This window comes from Antedon mediterranea, chromosome 7 (assembly GCF_964355755.1).
Source record: "Antedon mediterranea chromosome 7, ecAntMedi1.1, whole genome shotgun sequence".
In the NCBI taxonomy this organism is placed as follows: Eukaryota; Metazoa; Echinodermata; class Crinoidea; order Comatulida; family Antedonidae; genus Antedon; species Antedon mediterranea.
The window spans coordinates 14,477,388-14,500,651 of NC_092676.1; the positions used below are offsets into that span (position 1 = coordinate 14,477,388).

Here is a 23,264-nt window from a genome sequence, read left to right on the forward strand (position 1 = left end):
GTTTAACATTATTAATAGTAGGATTACCGTGTTCTAAAGTTGCCATGTCAACTTGTGTTTGACGAAACAATAGGCTTTAATCTTTGCTTATTGAAGTCTTGTCTATGACCGTTTTAACAAGAACAGAATATCGTATCTTGGCCTGCATAAATTATGTAGAAAAACGAGGCCTAAACCATCCAAATGTAAAAAAATTAATCACAACAATCTTTCACCTGCACTATTAAAAGCGATCTATGAATCACAAATGATCGTATTCCTTTTAAATTATTTGAAATTTAAAGATTCTAGTTAAAGGTAGCCTAAGTGTACTCTTAAAGCGCTCTCATTTTCTGCTGATGTACTTTCGAGTCAGAGGTCAATGACCTATTTTTTCATGTACTTTTACCAATATATAAATGCATCAATTCTTTTGGAATTAGGCTCAATTTAAAGCTGATGAACCATACAACACATTGATTATCATTAAAAGTCATTTGAGTTATTATTTTACAAAATATATGGAAAATAAACTCACTGTTTCCATTATTTTGGTAACATTAATTTAATGAATAACAAATATTTATGTAACATATGCTTGATTTTTTCTGGGAGTGGATATCAAAAATAAATTTTAAATTTGTGTTACAATTAAAGCTTGTAAATGCTATCTCAGAACTACTTGTAGTAGTAATGCTAAATAATACATTAAATGAAAGCAAATGATAATGTTTGTATTCATTGTAATGAAGGTTTTTGTCATAAAGTCATTAGATGCACTTATTTTATTGACCTTGCACCGGTATCTAAATTCAGTGATGCAATATTTGTATTTGTAATCATTATTACAGCTGACAATTGATGTTTAAAGCTTCTTTTGATTCAAGTAATGTAATTAGTAACTTTTCCAGTACTTAATTATTTAGTGAACTTGCACTGGTATTCAAATTCCTAATAACAGCAGACATTGGTACAGGTCCAAGCGTATTCAAAACCTAAATACAAGCGTGATGAATGCTGCGACAATTGTTTGATTTTCCCAATATTGATGTGCAAAGCTTCTTTTAATTTAATTTGTAGGGCCATGGTAATGTTTATTTAAAGTTCAGAATTGTGAAAAAACTTTTGAAAAGATTTTTTATGACAGTATCCTGCAGTTTTTAAATATTAAAAATGTGAGAGGACTTGTGAAGGACTAGATATCCATGTACTCGATAAATGTTGACAAGTTTCGCCAATATACACAGAATTACATCCAGCACAAAATATTTATAAAAGATGCTAGACGGGTTAGGATTAAAAAAGTTATATTAAATAGAACAATTTTCCCAATTGATGATGATGATTTAAGTAATTTAATTAGTAACTTGTGTAGCACAAAAGACCCTGCCTCGTGTCGCTTATAAACATTTATCAACTGTAGTACATGGATATTTAGTCCGTCACAAGTCCTTTCACATTTTAGACATTTGCAAACTGCAGGATACTTTTTAAAAGTTTTTTCACAATTCTGAACTTTGCAAATACTCTTACCGTACAAATTGAATTGAAAAAAGATTTGCACATCGATATTGAGAAAAGAAAACAATTGTCGCAGCATTCATCATGCTTGTTTTGAAGTTTTTAAGTATGCTTTGTCCTATATAAAATGTTTGTCTGCTGTCAACTGTAAGGATAATTAGGAATTTAAATACCAGTGCAAGTCCACATTAAAGATGGAAAATATATACTACCCTCGCCACATGTATTATACACAATATTGTACATTTATATTTTTAGTAAAATTCATTGGCTTCCATGATCTATAATTTATAAGCATATTGATACAATTGTTACTGTATTTTATCAATTCATATTTAGGGAGTATTTATTTTTACATATTTCAAAAAAATATAATACCTCCCCCAAATAAATGCCTCCTGAACAATGTTTTCAAATTAAAATATTGTAAAAAATATTGTATTTAAAATTGTAGAATGTTTATGAAAATTGTGTAAGAGATGGTTATTTTCCACCTATTCCCTATGGAAACACTATACTGTATGCACTTTCAACATCACTTGTACTCCATGCTGTAAGTTAAACTTATCTTTCAATTTATATTGTCTAACATTAACAAATAACTTATATGACCATGCCCAGGAAATCTTTATTTATAAACGTTATAACAATTGTTTGTCATGATGTAAGTCAATTAAAATCAAGTTTGTAGGCCATTTCAGTTGTGGAAAGAACATACTGTAAATTAAAAAAATGTTGCTATATATTAAATTTTATTTATACCTATAGTCTGTATTAGAACCTCATCATATTCGGCCATCCTATTGGAGTTTTCTACTACGACTTACTGGTAACAAGTATGTACAAAATTACCTATTTTGCTTTTTATTACTTTATATTTATCTTTTATTTTTCAATTCTAAACATACTGTATTTATGTAATATTTTAAACGACTTAAAATATGTACTTCTGGTTTCGATTCGTATAATAATATAAGTAGTTCTTTGATAGTAAACCAATAAAACTTACGTTGGCAAGACAGTTTCGTCTAGCTGTCAGCTTGACTTCTTCAGTTGCTATGATGCGTTATGGCGCCGATTGGTCTCCTTTCCAGCCACTAGATGATTTTGTTGTGTAGCCTAGGGGACCAGTCGTCGTCAGAAGCTGATCGTAAATGTGAGATAGTTGGTGCGCGCCTTCGTCTCTATTCATCTTTGTATTTTTATTTTGCTTTCTTATGCTGATGCTTTCTTTAATTTTACGTTTAAGCCAAACTTGTTCTTTGTGTAGTACCTCTATCTTATCCCAGTTAGGTATGTGGTTGTGTGTGGTCATATGGTCCGTGATTGCTGATTTATGTAAAATGGAGGACGAAACTTTCCGTGATGCACGCGTCTGCATGTTCTGTGTGTTTTCCTCAACATCTTTCTTGTGCTCTTTAATTCTGGTTTTGAGTGCCCTACCCGTTTCCCCAATATACACCATCTCACAGTTGGTGCACCCCACTTTGTAGACGACACCACAGGAATCCTCTTTGCATGCTTTATCTTTCGGTCGGACGATTAAGTTTTTAATTTTGTTAGATGGTTTAAAGTATGTTCGTATGTTATATTTTTTAAATGTTCTCTTGATTTTCTCTGACAGGCCTTGAATATATGGGATGGATATCGACCCTCTTATATCTTCTGTTTCGGGTTGTTTGTCCGTTTTTTGTTTATCTAGGTTACGTTGTACCTTTCTAATCGTCCATGTAGGGTAGTTGCATTGTTTAAGTGAAGTATGTATCATCTCAGTTTCGTTCTGTTTGTCTGGATTATTTGTGATTATCGTGTTACATCTGTGTAGAAGTGTGCGGATAACGGGTAACTTGTGTTGTAGAGGATGATGTGAGTTAAAGTCCAAGTATTGATTTGTGTGGGTGGCTTTCCTAAAAACTTTAGTGTTGATGTTGCCTTCCCCATCAACTAGAATTAGCGTATCCAAGAATGGGATAGAGTTGTCTGTTAAGGACATTTCTTCGCAAGTGAAATTAATGTCATCATCGATTTTGTTTAAGTGTTGTAATAATGGTTGTGTCGCATCCTTGGGAATTATTGTTATAATGTCATCTACATACCTTTTCCACATCCTCGGTTTTATGTCGGTGTGAGCTGTAGTTATTGCCTCATTTTCCAGCCATTCCATAAATAAATTCGCAACAAGAAAAAACTTATCACTGTAATCACGAGACTCCTCAAAGAAAAGAAAATCACTGTCAAACAAAAACACTACTTGTACCCCACGTCGGACATCACACCAAGAATTTACTGCACACCAAAAATCCATAAAATGAATAATCCGTTACGTCCCATAGTCGATTATACGGGATCCATTATGTACAATTTGTCACGAAGCTTAGCCGACATTCTCGTACCACTAGTTGGAAACAGCATCCATCATGTTACCAATTCGCTTGAATTTGTCAATGACATAAAGGACATTAAGTTACAGCCAAATGAAACATTGGTCTCTTATGATGTAGTGTCATTATTTACCAAAACACCAGTCAACAAGTCCCTCAAAATAATTGAAGAACGCTTACACTGTGATAAACAACTATCAGAGAGAACGTGGTTACATATCAACGACATTATGGAATTGCTTCAATTGGTCCTCACCACCACATATTTCAGCTTCAGAGGGGATATCTACCAGCAAAATTCAGGTATGGCCATGGGTAGTCCATGTTCTCCGATTGTTGCGAATTTATTTATGGAATGGCTGGAAAATGAGGCAATAACTACAGCTCACACCGACATAAAACCGAGGATGTGGAAAAGGTATGTAGATGACATTATAACAATAATTCCCAAGGATGCGACACAACCATTATTACAACACTAAAACAAAATCGATGATGACATTAATTTCACTTGCGAAGAAATGTCCTTAACAGACAACTCTATCCCATTCTTGGATACGCTAATTCTAGTTGATGGGGAAGGCAACAATCAATACTTGGACTTTAACTCATATCATCCTCTACAACACAAGTTATCCGTTATCCGCACACTTCTACACAGATGTAACACGATAATCACAAATAATCCAGACAAACAGAACGAAACTGAGATGATACATACTTCACTTAAACAATGCAACTACCCTACATGGACGATTAGAAAGGTACAACGTAACCTAGATAAACAAAAAACGGACAAACAACCCGAAACAGAAGATATAAGAGGGTCGATATCCATCCCATATATTCAAGGCCTGTCAGAGAAAATCAAGAGAACATTTAAAAAATATAACATACGAACATACTTTAAACCATCTAACAAAATTAAAAACTTAATCGTCCGACCGAAAGATAAAGCATGCAAAGAGGATTCCTGTGGTGTCGTCTACAAAGTGGGGTGCACCAACTGTGAGATGGTGTATATTGGGGAAACGGGTAGGGCACTCAAAACCAGAATTAAAGAGCACAAGAAAGATGTTGAGGAAAACACACAGAACATGCAGACGCGTGCATCACGGAAAGTTTCGTCCTCCATTTTACATAAATCAGCAATCACGGACCATATGACCACACACAACCACATACCTAACTGGGATAAGATAGAGGTACTACACAAAGAACAAGTTTGGCTTAAACGTAAAATTAAAGAAAGCATCAGCATAAGAAAGCAAAATAAAAATACAAAGATGAATAGAGACGAAGGCGCGCACCAACTATCTCACATTTACGATCAGCTTCTGACGACGACTGGTCCCCTAGGCTACACAACAAAATCATCTAGTGGCTGGAAAGGAGACCAATCGGCGCCATAACGCATCATAGCAACTGAAGAAGTCAAGCTGACAGCTAGACGAAACTGTCTTGCCAACGTAAGTTTTATTGGTTTACTATCAAAGAACTACTTATATTATTAAAATATGTAGTTTATTCATTTTAACATTGTTTATTCATGGTTATCATGTCATGGATTTATTGATTTTTATTTCAGATTCAGACAAATGAACCGTAAACTATTAGACCAAATGGGAACACATGCATCTCAACTTTACCCTGATGACTGGCCAGATTATGATCTAAGATTTACATCTCTACAACCACAATAATTCAACAGTAAAATAATAAACACAACTATTACTACTACCACCAATAAAAAATCAAACTTATTACAAACCTATTATTACAATTCAACAATCAAATCAGTTTAAGAACTATATTCAAGGGTTTTATTTAATAAAACGAAAATTTGCTAAATTGTGTAAAATTTTACAAAATAATATTGCACATATAAAAAAGTTATCACATTAAAAGAATATCTTATATTAAAATGGAATTCGATAAAGTACATAATATGAAAATTAGAAAAACATTGAAATATCAAAGAAATTGTTACAAATCACGGTCTAATAAAATATCTATATTAAAACTTATGTATTATTTGTTTATTATTTCACATTGGTTGATGACGGCAATTTTGACTAAATGTAATTATTCTTTCAACAGGTTAATTAGGTATAGTAAAGGGCTATTTTTATATCGTTTATTTGTTGATATGGGTTGGTCTTTCTTAAGTTGTACGGTTTATTTCTAGGCTGTAGCAATGGTTGAAAATATGCTGACTTTCGAGGTCTTCAGCAAACCTTAGATATAGGTTTTTTCTTCTAGTAGCGAGGGTTTCTAAATTACATACACTGAGAGCATTTTCATAGCTTATATAATTTATACCAAGAATTATTCTAAGTACCCTCCTTTGTATTGCTTCCAATTGATCAATCAATATAACATCATTAGTCAAGAGAATCATCTTAGACTTGCTCTACAAAAGCACTAAAGGCAAACAACAAGAAACTGAGAAAAATTCAGATAGCAATATGGGCGTGTTGTTTAGTATTTTGTTTCACATTGAAGAAGATACAGATTGAAATTTTATGAGAAGCTTTTGTGACCAATAGTATTAGTCACAAAAGCTTAATAAAAGCATACTGTATTATAGAAAAGCATACTGTATTATACAGTACGTTTTTCTTGAAAATCAATAGGAATGGTCAGTTTGTTTAGGATGTTATTGCCAACACAAATAAAACAAAGAAGTATATACTTCGCAGTTTGGCCAATTAAGTGTTGTTTTATTATCTATATATAAATTATGCTTAATTTTGACACATTTTTGGATACCTACCTTCTCTCTCTCAGATGTAGTGCGAAACGTAGATTTGATAACATTAGTTCACTTTTCCGATATTGTATATTGAAACCCTAAGAGGGTGTTTTGACTGCACCGATTAGCAAGTTTTTTACAATTTTCCAGATCGTTTCCGGATCTGGATGAAATCGTATAAGTATTTACCGCGTATCTATATATAAATTATGGTTAATTCTAACATAGGCGAGCACAATGGAAAGACTTCGGTACAAATCTCTGCCTTGGATACCTACCTTATGATCTATCTCAGATGTACCGTGAAATGTAAATTTGATAACATTAGTTTTCACTACAGTAGAACCTAAAACAAGAGATTCGTAAAATCCAGGTTGACCTTAAATTGACCCCAAATACGTAGGCCTAGGCCTAGACTATTCAGGCCAGGCTAGCAGGCCTAGCAAGATATGAGGCCTAACTAGAAAAGTACAGTATTATACAGCCTGTGCGTTTAATATCAATGTTCTTGTATTTTCTATTAATAAAAACAGTCGCTGCTGTAGGGGGAATGCACGTGTGTAGCTTGTCTCATACAGCAGAATTCCTTACACAGCCATGGCTTTGTTTGTTGTTGTTAAATTGCGCCCTCAATGTAAGAAAATGATGACGTCATCGGTTATTTTAGGCGTACGTAAAATCCAGGGAACGTAAAACACAGGTTCTACTGTATTACGATATTGTTCCATATTTCTATCTTTCTTAGGAAGATATTATAAAGGTTTTTATAACAAAATGTCTGATATCATCGGTAGATTTTCAACTCAATTTCAATTGTACGCCGGTCGAAGTAATTTCCGGGTTCACGATGAGTTCACCTTGCAACAACCTGGTTATAGCCATCTTAGTTTTTTGTTTATTTTCGGAAATTATACTGCAAATTAATTTAAAGATTAAAGATCAAATTAAATATACGCCATAAAGCATCGGAATATATTGTGGGGAATAGTATTATAAAATTACATAGGGAGATCTGATGATAAGACATTTTGTTTTAAATCGAGTGAAATACCGATAGCCGAGTTTTATTGAGTAAGCTGGCAGGAATAACTGTAGGCTATCTGTTAGGACCGGGATGTCTGCCCGTGTTGCAAGCCATCTTCTTTCTTGGGCCGAAATGGCCCACTCTGTCGCGGAAGTAAGTTTTAATAGATGTTTAAATTTAACAACGTATTAACTATTAGGATGGTATTTATTTGAATAAACGCCTCCCAAATAAAACATCACTTTGAATAAAACCCCCCCCCCCCTTGTTGAACCCACAAATGTGAAAACGCCCACAAATGTGAAAACAACCACAAATGTGAAAACGCATCACCCACAAATGTGAAAACAACCACAAATGTGAAAACGCATCACCCACAAATGTGAAAACAACCACAAATGTGAAAACGCATCAACCACAAATGTGAAAACAGCGCCCACAAATGTGAAAACGATCATCGCCCACAAATGTGATAACGCCCACAAATGTAAAAACAAGAGGGACTTTTTCGCCCACAAATGTAAAAAAATCAGATCAAATTTAATGCTAGATTCAGACAAACATTATATCATGATTGTATTGAGTTGTTTGTTCACGATACGTCTGTTAGGGTCGTCGTTAACACGTTGGATTATTATCATTTGCTGCTCGTGCGCGCGATATTTGCACGTTAACTCGTTTGTTTAATGAACGTAATAGTTCAAGACAATATTTGTTATTTGCTGCGCGCGTGCACGATACTTCAAGGTCAAGGCCATGTTATATCATTGTTGGTTATTAACTCGTTGGCTTACTGTTATGTACGTATAGTTCCAAGTCGATGCTCGATTCGATGTTTTTGGGCGCGTACACGATACTACAAGGTCATATATCATTGCTGCTTGAAGTGCAGTTGGGCTTACTATATTAGTATTATGTACGTATTATAGCTCCAAGTCGATGCTCGGTGTACACGATACTACAAGATCAATGCTATACTCGTCGCTCAGTTGTTGCAGTAGTTCCTAATGTTCAATTTTTTTACAAAACTATAACCACAAGATAATAATACAAGAGCTAGAGCAAGAACAACTAATAAAAGAATATTTCTTTATTTTAGAGCGATAAACAAATTGTAACATAGAATAATACCGTAACACCAATATCCAACCAAACATAATACACGATACGATAGTATCAAACTTGTCACGAACATGTATTCTATAAAACATACTATGAAATCTATAACAATTATACTAATGGACAAAACTTCCTACTATAGGCCTACTACTATTTACATTCGTGGTTTAATCTGATGCTTATTGTTTAATTTGTATATCTATTTTTAGAGGATAATTATAAAGATATACGGAGAATAATATTACCTATTGAATGCATTACAATTTAACTGATTTACTATCAAACGTATATTCGACAATTTTTATGTATAATATAATTATAAGTAAATAAGTCAACGTACAAGGTATAACGGTATTGTTAATGAGGAACAAACTGGCTTCATGAATTACCTAACAAAATATTTGAGTTGCAATGCGATTAAATAATGTTATCTACTAATAGTAGGCTTACACTTGATTGGAGATGCCTATAACACTGTATGAGCATTAGAAGTCATAACAGTAAGCCAACGAGTTAATAACCACACACTACATACAAGTAGCAATTTAACCTTGACCTTGTTGTATCGTGTGCGCGCAAAAAAAAAAATATCGAACATCGACTTATAACTATACGTACATAATAGTAAGCCAACAACCACACAGTAGAAGCAACAATGATATAACATGGCCTTGACCTTGAAGTATCGTGCACGCGCGCAGCAAATAACAAATATCGTCTTGAACTATTACGTTCATTAAACAAACGAGTTTACGTGCAAATATCGCGTGCATGAGCAGCAAATTATAATAATCCAACGCGTTAACCACGACCCTAACAGACGTATCGTGAACAAACAATTATTGAAACAACTCAATACAATCATGATATAATGTAGTACCTCGATCAAAATTGTTTGAGTCTAGAATTAAATTTCATCTGATTTTTTTTTTTTACATTTGTGGCCGAAAAATTCTCTTTTTTTTTTACATTTGTGGGCGTTATCACATTTGTGGGCGATGATCGTTTTCACATTTGTGGGCGCTGTTTATTACATTTGTGGTTGATGCGTTTTCACATTTGTGGTTGTTTTCACATTTGTGGGTGATGCGTTTTCACATTTGTGGTTGTTTTCACATTTGTGGGTGATGCGTTTTCACATTTGTGGTTGTTTTCACATTTGTGGGCGTTTTTACATTTGTGGGTTCAACACCCCCCCCCCCCTCCAACCCAACTATCTAATAAACGCTCATCCACATTTATACAAACAATATTGTATTATATTTATAATAACACTATTTGTAGTTAATATTCATCGCACTGTTATCTACAATTTTTTTCCCAAGCATTGTTATTCTTTATTGTAACTTTCATTTGATTATAAATCAATATAAACTAAAAAATTAAACATATCCCTCGAATAAGCACCTCCCTCAAATGAACTCCACCTCCCCACCTCCTACCTCCTACCAAACAATAAACACTATACTTTAAATGTTATTAATCATCTAAGACACTGTGAAACAGAGTAGGTTTAGTTACAAATGTCAAGCATTTTCAATAATGATAACCGACAGAAAACGTACAAGGAGAACGTCCTTCTAAAACCTTTTTACCCAAGTCATTATCATTCCGAGAACCATCGTCTACACTTCCTAGAGGAGGAGCGAGCGAGCGAAGCGATCTTACACTCTAGTATTAATAATAATAAATTTAACTGTTGAATAGGTAATTTCATCAAAACAAGCCATGGATCGCTAAGAAACTTAAGGACATTATTAACAAAAAGAAGCATTTATTTTTTATCAAAACTAAATATGAATATAAATTAATGAACAGGGAAGTGATATGTGCCATTCTTGTAGTTAAAGCTAGGAGTAAAATAGAAGCAACCTTTGAAAACGAGAGCTTAAGAAATACTTGACAAGGTATAACAAATATGGCTTCTGTACATTCTAAATATAGAGTTAAGCAAGAAATACATATTGATAAGGGTTTTTCCCTGGGGACACCAAATAGGAGGAGCAATAAACAGATTTATTCATGTGAAAGGCCACACAGATAAACGTTGTTGGACATTGTCCGCATATTTGTATAGAATGTTAAAACAGCAATGACAGCAACTTTATCCATAGACCGGAGCCACACGGTTAATTCCTTTCGCACCTGTTAAACATTGGGATGCACAAAAATACCATTGACAGCAACTTTTTTCTGTAAGTTGCCCCAGGCAGTAGCGCAAAAATGCCTGTATATATATATATATATATATATATATATAAATGTTCGGTTCAATGTAACCGTCTAAAAAGTGCTCAATACGGTAAAGTAGAGCTAATATATATATATATATATACAGGCATTTATATATATATATATATATATATATGACTCTGACTTTCAAGTCTGGAGTATGCCCTCTAGCTTTCAGCTTATTACACCTCTCTGGGATTACACCTCTCTATGATTCCCTCATCTGTAACCAGAGCATGATGATTCATCTGTAACCCAGAGCATGATGATTGGTGAAATAGGATCATGTGGTACAGTTTTTAGACGTTGCGGATACTGTAATTTAAACGTGTAACGTTCGCCCTGACCAAATCACTCACACAGCGTAACGTTCACCCTGACCAAATCACTCACACAGCGTATATTAAAATAAAGTACAGAAATAAAACCGTCATTGTTCACCATAATTATGCTGAACTTTTGATATGTTGTTATTTATGAAATTATTATTCTAAATATGAAAAAAAATTGTAGATCCATGACATTGAAACAAAATGAAACAGGGGAATCCAGGATTTTGTGAAAGGGAGGAGGGGCAACAAGAGTAGACACTGAAATTTTGAAAATATGATACCTCTAGATGGTCGGAAATGGCACTATCATGTTATTATAAATGTATTAACAATTGATATTTTAAATATGAAAGCTGAGGTAGTAGCCTATTAAAAGGTGACATTTTCCTCATAGGCCTATTTTGAGTAAAAGTGTCACAACAGGGCGATTCGCACAAGTCTGTGTTTGCATATGGCGGAAAAGAGTGCTATTGTGGGGCCGTCGACACAACCTGTGTGGCGAAGCGAACTTTGTTAAATGACGCCCCAGATGACCGGAAATGATAAATGGCACCTCTAATTTGCAGGAAAAGGCACTCTCTCATATGTAGCATGCTACCAATGAGTAATACAATCATACCTTTTCCATCTGGTAAACACATAGGCAGTTAAAGGATGATAACATTTTGTTGCCGATGATAATCATTTACTTTTATTTTGTTTTGATTGCATTGCATTTCATTTAAGTTCAATGCAACGTACGTAATATTAACATATCCTCTATCATGATGATACACTATGCTTCATAGCCACATATACTGTAGGTAACTACAGCGTTCATGTTTGACGTATATACACTTTATGCTTGCTGAGTGCCACTGTTATAAACAATAGGTAGGCATAAGCAGTTGTCTGGCGGTGTCCTTTGTACGAATCGTTTGTGCCCCAGCTCGCTGTATAAGTACGATACATGCGCCGATATCATGTTACATCCAGTGACTAAAATGCATGTATTTTTCAGGTGAAAATAGGCAATTCAGACACGTATTAGTCTGCATGCACAGATTTTTAAGTTAATATAATTTATTGCATAATATAATAAAATATATACTGTAGTCTTTTTTACTCCTTTTTTAAAAACTTTTCTGTCCGTTTTCATTCTTTGCAAATATATGGGGTGGGGGGGGGGCACCCCTGTGAAACGTTAGAATTTACTGTTTATGGCCGAACTCTATTATTCTACAGATCAGCTCGCATTTACAATTTTGCACCCCCCGACAGCAACCAGCCCACACCTCTGGCCCTATATAACATATTATTAAGAAGTTTATGGGGTCTCTGTTTTTTAGATTTCTTAAAAATGAAATTCTCAATGCCTACACACACAAGAAAATACTGATAGTAAGTTACGAACCTTTTTTTTTTTTTTTTTTAAATCACATTTTTTGTAATAAGGACCCTATTGGAAATAAGCTATTTCAGCTTCATGGGTTATCCTAGTATGTTGTTCGAGACCGAATAAATCAAACAGACAAACAAGAAACCTGGGGCGCATACGTCTGCTTGTGATGGGTTGGGTTTTGATGATTTTTTAAATCTTTTATAAAAAATGAATTCAATGTACAGCAATTTATATGAACTTGCCAAAATAAAGGTTTGGATGATGGCAGAATTGCGCAGCGTAACTACGCATGATTTTATGAAATTCTATAATTGATCATACCGTGGCGTTGGAAAGCATATTTTTAAAAAAGTATAATTCATATCAAAGGTTAAGTTTCTACCCAAAACTACCCAACATCCAAAAAATTATTTAGAAATTTAAAATCCTAAAAATCAATTTCTAATCAATTAAATTCATGTTTTGGGCCATTTTGTATATGTCAAAATTTACTGCAAATTGGTGAAAAAACATGCCTATTATAGTTCCTGAAAACGAAGGTTGACCCGGGCCATTTTGTGCTCAGAAAATTTTCTTTCGTCTGGTTTACTAACATTTTCGATCATCTTGTTAAAATGTGTCCGCATTATCATGGATTACTCAACTCATCACAGTCATATTATATTATTGGTTCTATTGTGATTGTCAAGGATTTTTTTTTTTATAATAAATATATTTGATAAAATAAAAATATGATGGATGTTTTTGTTAGTAATGCCACTTTTAATTAATGAATCTGTATCAACATTTTCAAGATTTCTGACTTAATTAATTCTTTTAGCCACATAGCCTGCATCAACATATATTACTTAAAATGTTTTAATCTTAACTTACTATGCATGCTTCTAATAGCCTTACTAGTAAAGTAGCTCACAATCTAGTACTGTTACAAATGGTGCTGGAAAGAAGTTGTTTTGGTAAATTTTCTACATCTACAGGATCCACACTAACTTCTGTTTTAATATTACAAAAAAAATGTATAATAAACTTCAAGAAATTCTGTTACAAAAAGAAAACTATATCTTGTGCGATACCTATCATATTTACTAGTACTTATTATAAAGACAATTTTATTTACATTTCAACAACAGAACATTTTAAAAAAATTAACAATATATCTATATGTAATACAATGATCCAAATCATTTAAATACTCATTATTGAATACTGCGGTGTACTAATGTCCCAAAATGACCATGTTAAAACTTAGTTATATTTAAACATAATAACAGTAGACCCAATTCAATTCTGAACTATTTAATATATTAAATATAATGGACCAAAAATTTGTTACTGTGTTAACATACATTTACACATTTCTTAGCACCATCATTATGAAGGAATGCTCGACTACCACCTGTAATCGTTTATTACATAATATAATTAACTTGCGATAACATAAGCATTATCATCAATTATTCATTGAATTTTCATAATCCAACAATTTCAGACATGCACAGTATAATTTAATACATTTACTAACATTCATATTGAATTTGATATAAACCTAGTGCTTTGTGCAGCATTATAAAACTATAACAAATTGATATTGTTTTTAGTAAGGAAGGAAGCAGCATTTGAATATTTTAACTGGGTAAAGTTGAATCTGTATTATTTCAGAAAATTCTTTTGGCATAACATTTAATTGGTAATATTTACACAAATACAATAAAATTCTGTAAAGCCATTATTGATATACTGTGACATGAGATCATCCATGTATTTTATAAATATGTTTTATCATCAAAACACGTCTGAGCATTGAAGGCAAGACGAATCAATAAACAGAATAGGATACTAATTTCTATTGTCTTCTGGAATATAGACTCTTCTAAGAGATATTTTGGCTATTACTTGTATTTCTTTTGATTTTCTATGAATTTAGTTGTTGGTATGTGCTATGTCATAGGGAATGAATATAGGCCTATCTAAGTAATTATTATGAACACCTGAAAAGTGGATTGCCCTGTTCACTTTGCGTGACAACACATGATCATGTTGTTGCTGAGTCAGTGTATGTGACTAGGCACTGAATTCTACCCCCTGACAAAAGCTTCCTTTACCTATGCCCTAGGGGAGTTACCTGATCATTATCAGATACCCACCTGCTAACAACCTTTAATCCACAAGTCTATGCTGTATTTAAAAATCACTTTCCTTTCTGAATATTAAAAAAAGATGTACATGCAAATTAGAATATATAATATATAATATAATAATGTTACATCAATCTCAAATAAATAAATAATTCCATGATAACAGTGTACAAATATAAAAATTGTATACAGGAATAAACATCTACATGATAAAACTGCAGAACTAAATACAGATGGACATGGACACCTACTGTGGTCTTATTGAAATAATACAGTATAATAAATAATAATGTGCCATTCAAATTATATAAATCAATAACATTCATAATGTGGAATACTTTCATTTAATTTCAATTAAAACTCCTCATGGACAAATGACAGGACTTGCAACAGAGGTAAGATCAAAGAACAATTTAATTGCTAGCCTATGCTAAAAGCACTGCTCTCAATCAAGCACAGTTTTTGAACGTCTTTTGCCACAGATCAACTTGTAATAATATTGTAAATACAAATGTAAATTGTATGTCAAGGAATAATTTCCTAATTTTAATTATTTCTAAAAAATTGAACCACAACAACCATAGTTTTTAAGTATTTGTGATATTGAAATATATAATTTTTATATTTGAATTACTGTATTGTATTGTTCCGGAAAACAAAATCTAAAAGTTATGTTAATCTATATACTATTAAATAATGTTTTTAATAATGCATGTCTTTGCCAGTATTATATGGCTAGGCCAAAGTTCTTGTCATTAATCTTCCTAATTTATATAGGAGCCCAGCACCTTTCATTTCTCATTTATTTATTTGACACAATTGGTCAAAGGGTTGCAACAGCAACAATCCCCTATATCATGTTGGTGTCCAAAAACCCTAAAACTGTGTTTCTGCTCTGGTACTGGACAACCGCGACCAGTCATGCTAGTTTGTTTTGTAAAATTAATTTGTAGGAGCTGTGTGTGATGCAACAAGAGACCATGTACTTTGATCTCAGATTTATTCAAGTCTTTCATTTCACTAGAATCTCCCAATAGACTTTTTGTGAGGTCCAAAGGTCCCAAATTCATTTTTACCATTAAAAACAATACCAGACAGAGTTCGACGGTAATATACCAAACTTTCCTCTGTCTATTTTATTATTTGATCTAGTTATTTTCTTTCATATAAACTTTTAAAAATAATTTATTTACAGAATAGTAAAACATTTCTTGATGAATACATAGTGTACATGCAGAAAATCATTTAAAAAAAATCAATTTGTTTATATAGTACCAATAAATATTTTTAGTACCAATAAATATCCTGAGTTTTGATATTCTGAATCTGTACGTATCCATTTATGTATTTATTTATTCTACTTGGCATTGTTTTATAGTTGTCCTTTGTATTTATTATATCTAACCAAAAACATTACTGATTATTTATTAAAATGAAAGTTACATTTAATATAATACTACCAAAAAGCAACTGAGCAAAACAAAAAACATATATAAACATTTTCCAATGCAGCATTCACAAAAACCATGACACACTTCCTACACAAGCCATTTACAAAGAATAGATGAATTATCTACAAAAATCTACAACTTTGAAAAAGCCAGATGTTTACAACCCCTTGGACACGGATCTGGCGGAATACATATACATCCTTAAACAATGAATAGAGAAAAGTATTGGCAATCACAAATATGACAACATAGGATAAATGCACACATTTTGATTCACTGCCAACACATGTAACATTAACAAATATAGACAAAACCAGGATTTGCAAAAGGCCCAGGCCTTGAAATAACCTCTCAACTATTAACAAAACATTTAAGATTACGATGGGGTTCAGGTTGAGGACCTGAAGCCCATACAACTGCGCCACAAAAGCTGGCTTGCCAAAAATTGTTGATACAACCTATGTCAATGCTATATAATGTCCCAATTAATTAATCTCCTGAGTTATTCCTGATTTCTGCCAGAGACTTTCGAGTAAGACATTTCGCACACAGGTCCTAAAATAAAAGCTAAATTTAATTTGATGTCCTATCATTAGCATTATATTTTCGAAATTTAGGGCCAGGCTGAATCCACACTCACACACATAAGATTGACATAAGGCAGATACAATGCCAAAGCCTTCGGCCAATGAATGAACGCACTACTAACACATAACAAGCACAGACTTGCATCTTCTACAAGCACCAAATAAATGGCTTCAGACAGGGGCCAGTCAGTCAGCCAAAGTCAATTCATCCCAGGATCAATTAGGTGCCACATCAACTTGGCCTCAAACTAATCGGTCAACTCAGCCCTAATAAAAGTATGGAATGGAACTAGTATTAGCAATATGCCTATATTGTGATTATTTTTCTATTAATGCTTTTCTTTGAATTATTTTAATACTGTCTTGCTAATATTAAGTGTTCTTTGCTATATTTTAATACAAGAACTGATAGGCACGTCATTAACGTAGAGGTAAAGCCTAGTAAAGAAAAATAATTATTATTTGATTAATATATTGTAATAACAAAATAAGTTGGTAAACTTATTTTTGTTATTGTCTAATATCATTTACAGTCTTCTTGGACAGCTATTTCTGTGTAAAAAATTGGAAGAAGTGAATATTTTGAAGTACTGTATTTTATCCATTCGCTTTGTTTCATACTTTATTGACCAATTAGTTTGTGGATGAGTTGATGTGAGGCCAAGTTGATGTGAGGCCAAGTTGATGCAGGGCTGATGTGAAATGCGTCCGACTTGATGAATGGCTGAGATGGTTGAAGGCCAACTTGAATTGAATTTGTTGAGACAAGAAGGTGATTTTGGTTGTGATGTGTGCACCTCCCCAAGCCATAAAACCTATACCCTTGATTTAACTATAGTATTTTTTCAAAGCAGGAGCATTCACCCTTGCCAGAAGTTTCAGATGTATAACCTATGTCTCATAGACTGTCTACTGATTGATACCAAGCACCTTCTACAATACTATAAGAAGTGGATTGTGGTGGTAAAATGACATCAAAACATTACAGGCTACATAATATCTTAAAATTACCACGCCAGTAAATAATAGTTTATAATAGTTTTTTAGTCATAACTGAGCTTTCAATGTTGGATGCACATTTAACTACTAGTATTTATGCTATGTTAGTTTCAATTTCTGTTTTCATGATTTTATCATATTAATAACCACATAACCATTTATAATAAATACATGTTATTATTCTTTTGTGATATGGTGAAAATATAAACAAAAATATTATTTTACAGAGAATCATCAGACTAATATATTTAGTAAAATGTACACAATTATAAACAAAATTATCTATAATTACTGTATCAAAATGCGTATTATTCCCATCTCAAATTAAGTTATGAACATCTAATAACATAAATTCAAACATTACTTCCACTTAACAGGAAAGACAGTACCACAAGTACTTTTACAATAAAAAATGCACAACGTTTTATCATATTACATAACTTCCTCTGATCATACATTACAGTATGAAAAAATGAAATTGAATTGTATATACTGTATTGTTAAAATTTATATATAAATATACAAAAATTTAAAAAAATAAGGTTTACCCGTAATTTACAAATGTTTTTGCTTAAAGATAAAATTTTACCTGGAAGAATTGATGAACTATTTAAATATTTCAGGTCTACTGTTTCTTTTAGTATTTTAGCACATTGGTTATAGTAGAGGGCAGCATATTTAATTACAACATATATTTCTAAAATTATGTAAATACTCTAAAATTATGTAAATTTCTAAACGGTGGGAATAACCAAATAATTTGTAGAATGAACTTAAAAAATTCTGAATACAAATTGAATGAAGGATCAAGTACAGTATTGTAAATGTCTGGTTATATACTAATCGTATTTTATGTGCAGCCACAAATTGTTAAAGCTTTACCCATTGAATGAGTAATTTTAAGGTAAAGCTGTCTTATTACCTCTTCACCAGACATGTATGGTTAGGAAGACGTTTTTCCACCTTTGCATATTTCGTCATCTTCATTGATAGGTTGTTTACAGTTTCTCTGGTTTTGTTTGTCATAGCTTACATTATATCGTAAAAAGTACTGATTAATGAAGTTTGGCATTAAATGATTGGTGTAACTGAAAATTCAGTAAAATCTTAAATTAATATTAACACAATATTACACATTCAAATAAAAAAATAATTCTTATCAACTGGAAGATGTACTATAAGCCTATACTGCATATTTGCATTCACTTCTTGCATAAAGGAACAATAACTTTGTGTCCAATTCTAATAGCACCAATTATGTGTATTACTGTAATTGAATGTTTATGCAATTGAAATTTGCCCAAGGGCCCGTTTCTGCTGCATAAGGTTGAATAACCGTTTATTTAAAAATAGGTTAAAAAATATATTTCAAAATACTGTATATCGACTGCATAAATGTCAAAATTACCTAGAATGTGCTCAGATTATGTGGTCAAATGTTGAAAATGCAACAGTTGTTGACTTGAGGTCAATGGCGTTCAAGTAGTTAAAATTTGAATAACGATAATTGGTTAAATGCCGCTATAATCAATGTGGTGTTTTTAATTGTTAGTGGAAATTTTAAGTAATTGACACAATTGTTAATCAGTTATTCGCAAGCAGCAGAAACTGGCCCAAGAAATTGAAAGTACAAGTGCGACAAATACTGACATTTTCTAGTGGATAAAATTAAATGGGTAATGATAAAAATAAGGATGAGAATGATGTGCATGCGTTTGGTATGCCCAAGCACCTTCAGATAAATTATTTTATTTTCACAAAGAAACTTCAAGTAACATTCTTATCGTTACTGTTTACATTCATGTATTTCAGTTATTTATTTCTGTTCAAACTTATGCATATATTTTTCAAGTTACTCTACAATGTTTTTTTTTTAAATTTTTACTCTTTAAAAAAATATTTCTTTGATACAATTCTACTATTCATGCATTCTAAATACTATTTTAAGCGAAAACAAATTGAAAAAGAAAATCCCTGCCGTAAAAGTTGTGAGCATAAAGTAATCGAGTACCAATGTCCACTAAATACTTGAATCAACATATTATACTGTACTGCTATTAAAAAATGAGCACTCAAGTATGCATGTTTACATCCATCATTTCTGCATAAAGTGCAGGTATTCCATGACATATGTCAGGCCATCGTTGGCTGCAATCAAGCGCAAAATCACGATGCAGTTTGTGAATATGTTGAAGCTCTTGCATTTTGTTGTAAAGGTTTCCCATAAGTGTGACTGCATTGCGAGGGTGATTGCCCTCAACTTGAATGCGTAATGCCTCCACCAAATTATTTTGTAATTCTGCTACAGCAGTAATGTTACCAAGACCATGTGCATCTATAAATAGAAATATTTATAATATTAATTCAATAAATCACACAGTGTTATTGGCATATAATTAAAATCAATCAATTCGATTCAGTCAATCAATGCATCCAGTACACTTTTATTTATATTAATAACAGTAACAATAAACAATAAATAATAACAACAATAACTATAACAATCATTTATCATATCACAATATGATCCCCAATCTTAAGTTATTTAAAAAAAAAAAAAAAACAAATTGTCAAGAATACAATTCGGAACTATTTACGTCCATTGATTTTGTTATACACAGAGTATTCCTTTTTACTTTGAAATATCTGTAAGCTACAAAATAAAAGCAATACTGGATATGGGACTTTATGCTGTGTGAATGATCAAATATATATATATATAATTATATAAATCCAATGGAAAATTACTGAAAAAATGACAATGCTGTGGGTATCAGTGGCTGGATCTCAATGGAGATACAAAAAAAAAGCGAAATGCTAAATCAAAACGATAAAGTAAACAGCCAGAAAAGTTAACAGAGCTTTCGGGCAACACTAGCCCTTTATCAGTGCAAGTGTTATATTCGATAATATATATATATATATTATCGAATTAAGATGTCATGTATTGGAATAATAATAATGCTTACGGACTTTGAAATCAACACAAAAAGTATAAAGTATATTTAACGGAAACACAACATCCATTTGGATTTGTTTTATTTGTGTGTGTTTTTTTTTGTTCATTTACTTTTTTTCGAACTCGAATGTACTAAGCATTGATATCAATGGCCACAGCGTTTACTCATTGAGCCAAACCCTGATTTACGAAAATCATTCTCTTCAAAGAATAGGTGTAATTAATTAAAACTAAAGACTGGTTTTTTGGCAGCCCAGCATGGTATTTGTAGATCCGGCCATGGTGGTACACAACAGAGGAGGTTGCGTAGTTTACACAGTGATGTAATGGTGCTGAGACGTCAAATTTGGTCAACTTTCTGAATTCTTAATTTTCCTGACTTTATTTTATTTTTTAAACATACAAAAACAAAATGATATCGTACAAAAACCACTAACATCATACCTCGTTGTGCCAGTAAAGAGGAACAGAATAAAGCTAATTCAGTCTCTAATAAGCCAAACTGATTGATTTCTTCGGCAAAAACATACATGGCATGGAACAGTTCACGTGGTAGAAGAATCATCAGTTGTTCCCAAATCAATGACAAAGTCTGGCCAGTGTGTGTATGGTTGTCAACCTGGTGCAGTAATGGTGAAATTCGTAGTAACCAAACCTGAAAAAAACTGCTTTTCAGCAAGAGTAGTTGATCTTCTTGTGTCAGATTACGAAAACCTGGCACCGCTTTTGCAAATTCAACTTGACCACTAACTGCAGGATCTATAAGTTCTGTGAACTGTATCCAACGACGACGATTAGCAAGATCAACTTCATCTACCATTAGTTGAGGGTTGTCCTGTGAAAATACAATATCAGTAAATTAAACAAGTAAAATAAAATGAAGATTATTACATTAAAGTCAAAACATTGTTTATTCGATTAGTTAGCCACTTCCATCTTAAATTGTGCCAGGTACTGATCATAAGTTCATGGTTCCCAAATATTGTACACAAAAAACAGCAACATTTTGGTGTTGAAGTTTGCGGTACACCACGTATATTAGTTCTGAAACGAACTGTTGAGTTTCTCCAAAATTCATCAAGTAGCTACCATATTGAATGGAATGTCATGGGATTTTGTTATAGAGAATGCGAGAGAGACTGAGGCCTCCAGAACATTTTTAGAATATGAACATCTAATTGCCCTGAAATTGCGAATCCAACTTTTCAAAGAGAAAAAAATTGCCTACTCTATCTTTCCACTACATAGGGAATAGCTGCGACGTTCATGTGGTTGCTGAGCATTTCGATTCGCATGAGTGCTCATGAAAGCGTCATAGCTCATTTCCAGAGCTCTGATTGGTTGCGCAATATTTTGCTCCAAAAAAGTAGAAACAATCGAACTAGTAAATTTCGCTGAAGCGTAAAATCAAAGGAACTAGAATTCGTTGAAGAAGGGAGAATGACAGACAGAAACTCGAATACACATGCACATAGCATGACGCTTTCGATTCGCGCGAACAAATTCGTCTAGTGGAAAATCGGATTTACAATCAAAATCTCAGTATAGGTACTAATTCAGAAAGTTTTGCATACCAGTGATCCACTACCCAAATAAAGTTAATTTATTATTGCAGTGTCCAGTTATTTTGCTTGTTAAAGTGTCCAGTGTTAACTGGATTTGAAGCAATTAGACTATACTCAGCCAGGGGGGAGTTTTATGGTTTGGGCGAACCCCCCCTTTACAGAGAATCCTCCCATTACAGAGAATCCCCCTTAACCAACTACGAACCCCCATCCTTGACATGCCCAATACCTCACCCTATCTCTAAAAATCCTCTAATTACGTGACCCACAGTACAAAAGGTTATTCGTAAATTGAAAAAATTGTAAACTCGTTGGTGAATAACTCATACCTTCTTCCCTGTATGAGCGTACGTAGAGCGATACGTGTATGTAAATTTCTAAGAGTTGCAAATGAAATTTTCACGTGAAAAATAATACAAATTTTTGGTCCCTGGATGTAACATGATATTGACGCGTGTATTATACTCATACCGATTCTTACAAAGGATACTTATTGTTCAGATCACTGGCAGTCAGCATGCATAAAGTATATAGCCTTCCGACGTACATCAAAAAATGGAAGACTGCGGTTACCTACAGTATTTATGTGTGGCTATGAAGTATAGTGTATCATCATCAAAGAGTGTTATAGTAAATATTATATATATTACACATAATATCTACGGTATCATGTACTGTAGTTTTACGTACTCTGTAACTGTATCAATACCACCTACTAACATTGATATATTTAATTTCATTAACAAATTACTAATTTCAATATTATTCCCTTCTCTCTAAGGCATCAGTATTTTTTACTTAAATTTCTTTGTGCCATCACGCAGTCCTCTGAACACCCTCTTCG

At 32.8% G+C, this 23,264-nt stretch overlaps 2 protein-coding genes across 4 annotated transcripts in view; one reads left to right on the forward strand and one right to left on the reverse strand.

Moving 5' to 3' along the window:
- The window catches only part of LOC140053866 (transmembrane protein 135-like), a 63,714-nt gene extending 57,838 nt beyond the window's left edge, over nt 1–5,876 (forward strand). Inside the window, exons 12-14 of one of the 2 annotated variants that reach the window (XM_072098594.1) lie at nt 1,955–2,053; nt 2,269–2,336; nt 5,470–5,876. In XM_072098594.1, the coding sequence (XP_071954695.1) occupies nt 1,955–2,053; nt 2,269–2,336; nt 5,470–5,584 (282 nt within the window). In that variant the 3' untranslated portion in view covers nt 5,585–5,876. The remainder of the gene's footprint in view (nt 1–1,954; nt 2,054–2,268; nt 2,337–5,469) is intronic. The other variant, XM_072098595.1, reaches the window with a different exon arrangement.
- A 12,258-nt stretch (nt 5,877–18,134) lies between these two features.
- LOC140053868 (nuclear hormone receptor E75-like) overlaps nt 18,135–23,264 on the reverse strand; it is a 62,772-nt gene continuing 57,642 nt past the window's right edge. For both annotated transcript variants that reach the window (XM_072098597.1, XM_072098596.1), the window contains exons 5-6: nt 21,300–21,690; nt 18,135–20,231 (exon numbers count right to left, since the gene is read on the reverse strand). In XM_072098597.1, coding sequence (XP_071954698.1) covers nt 19,969–20,231; nt 21,300–21,690 — 654 coding nt within the window. In that variant the 3' untranslated portion in view covers nt 18,135–19,968. The remainder of the gene's footprint in view (nt 20,232–21,299; nt 21,691–23,264) is intronic.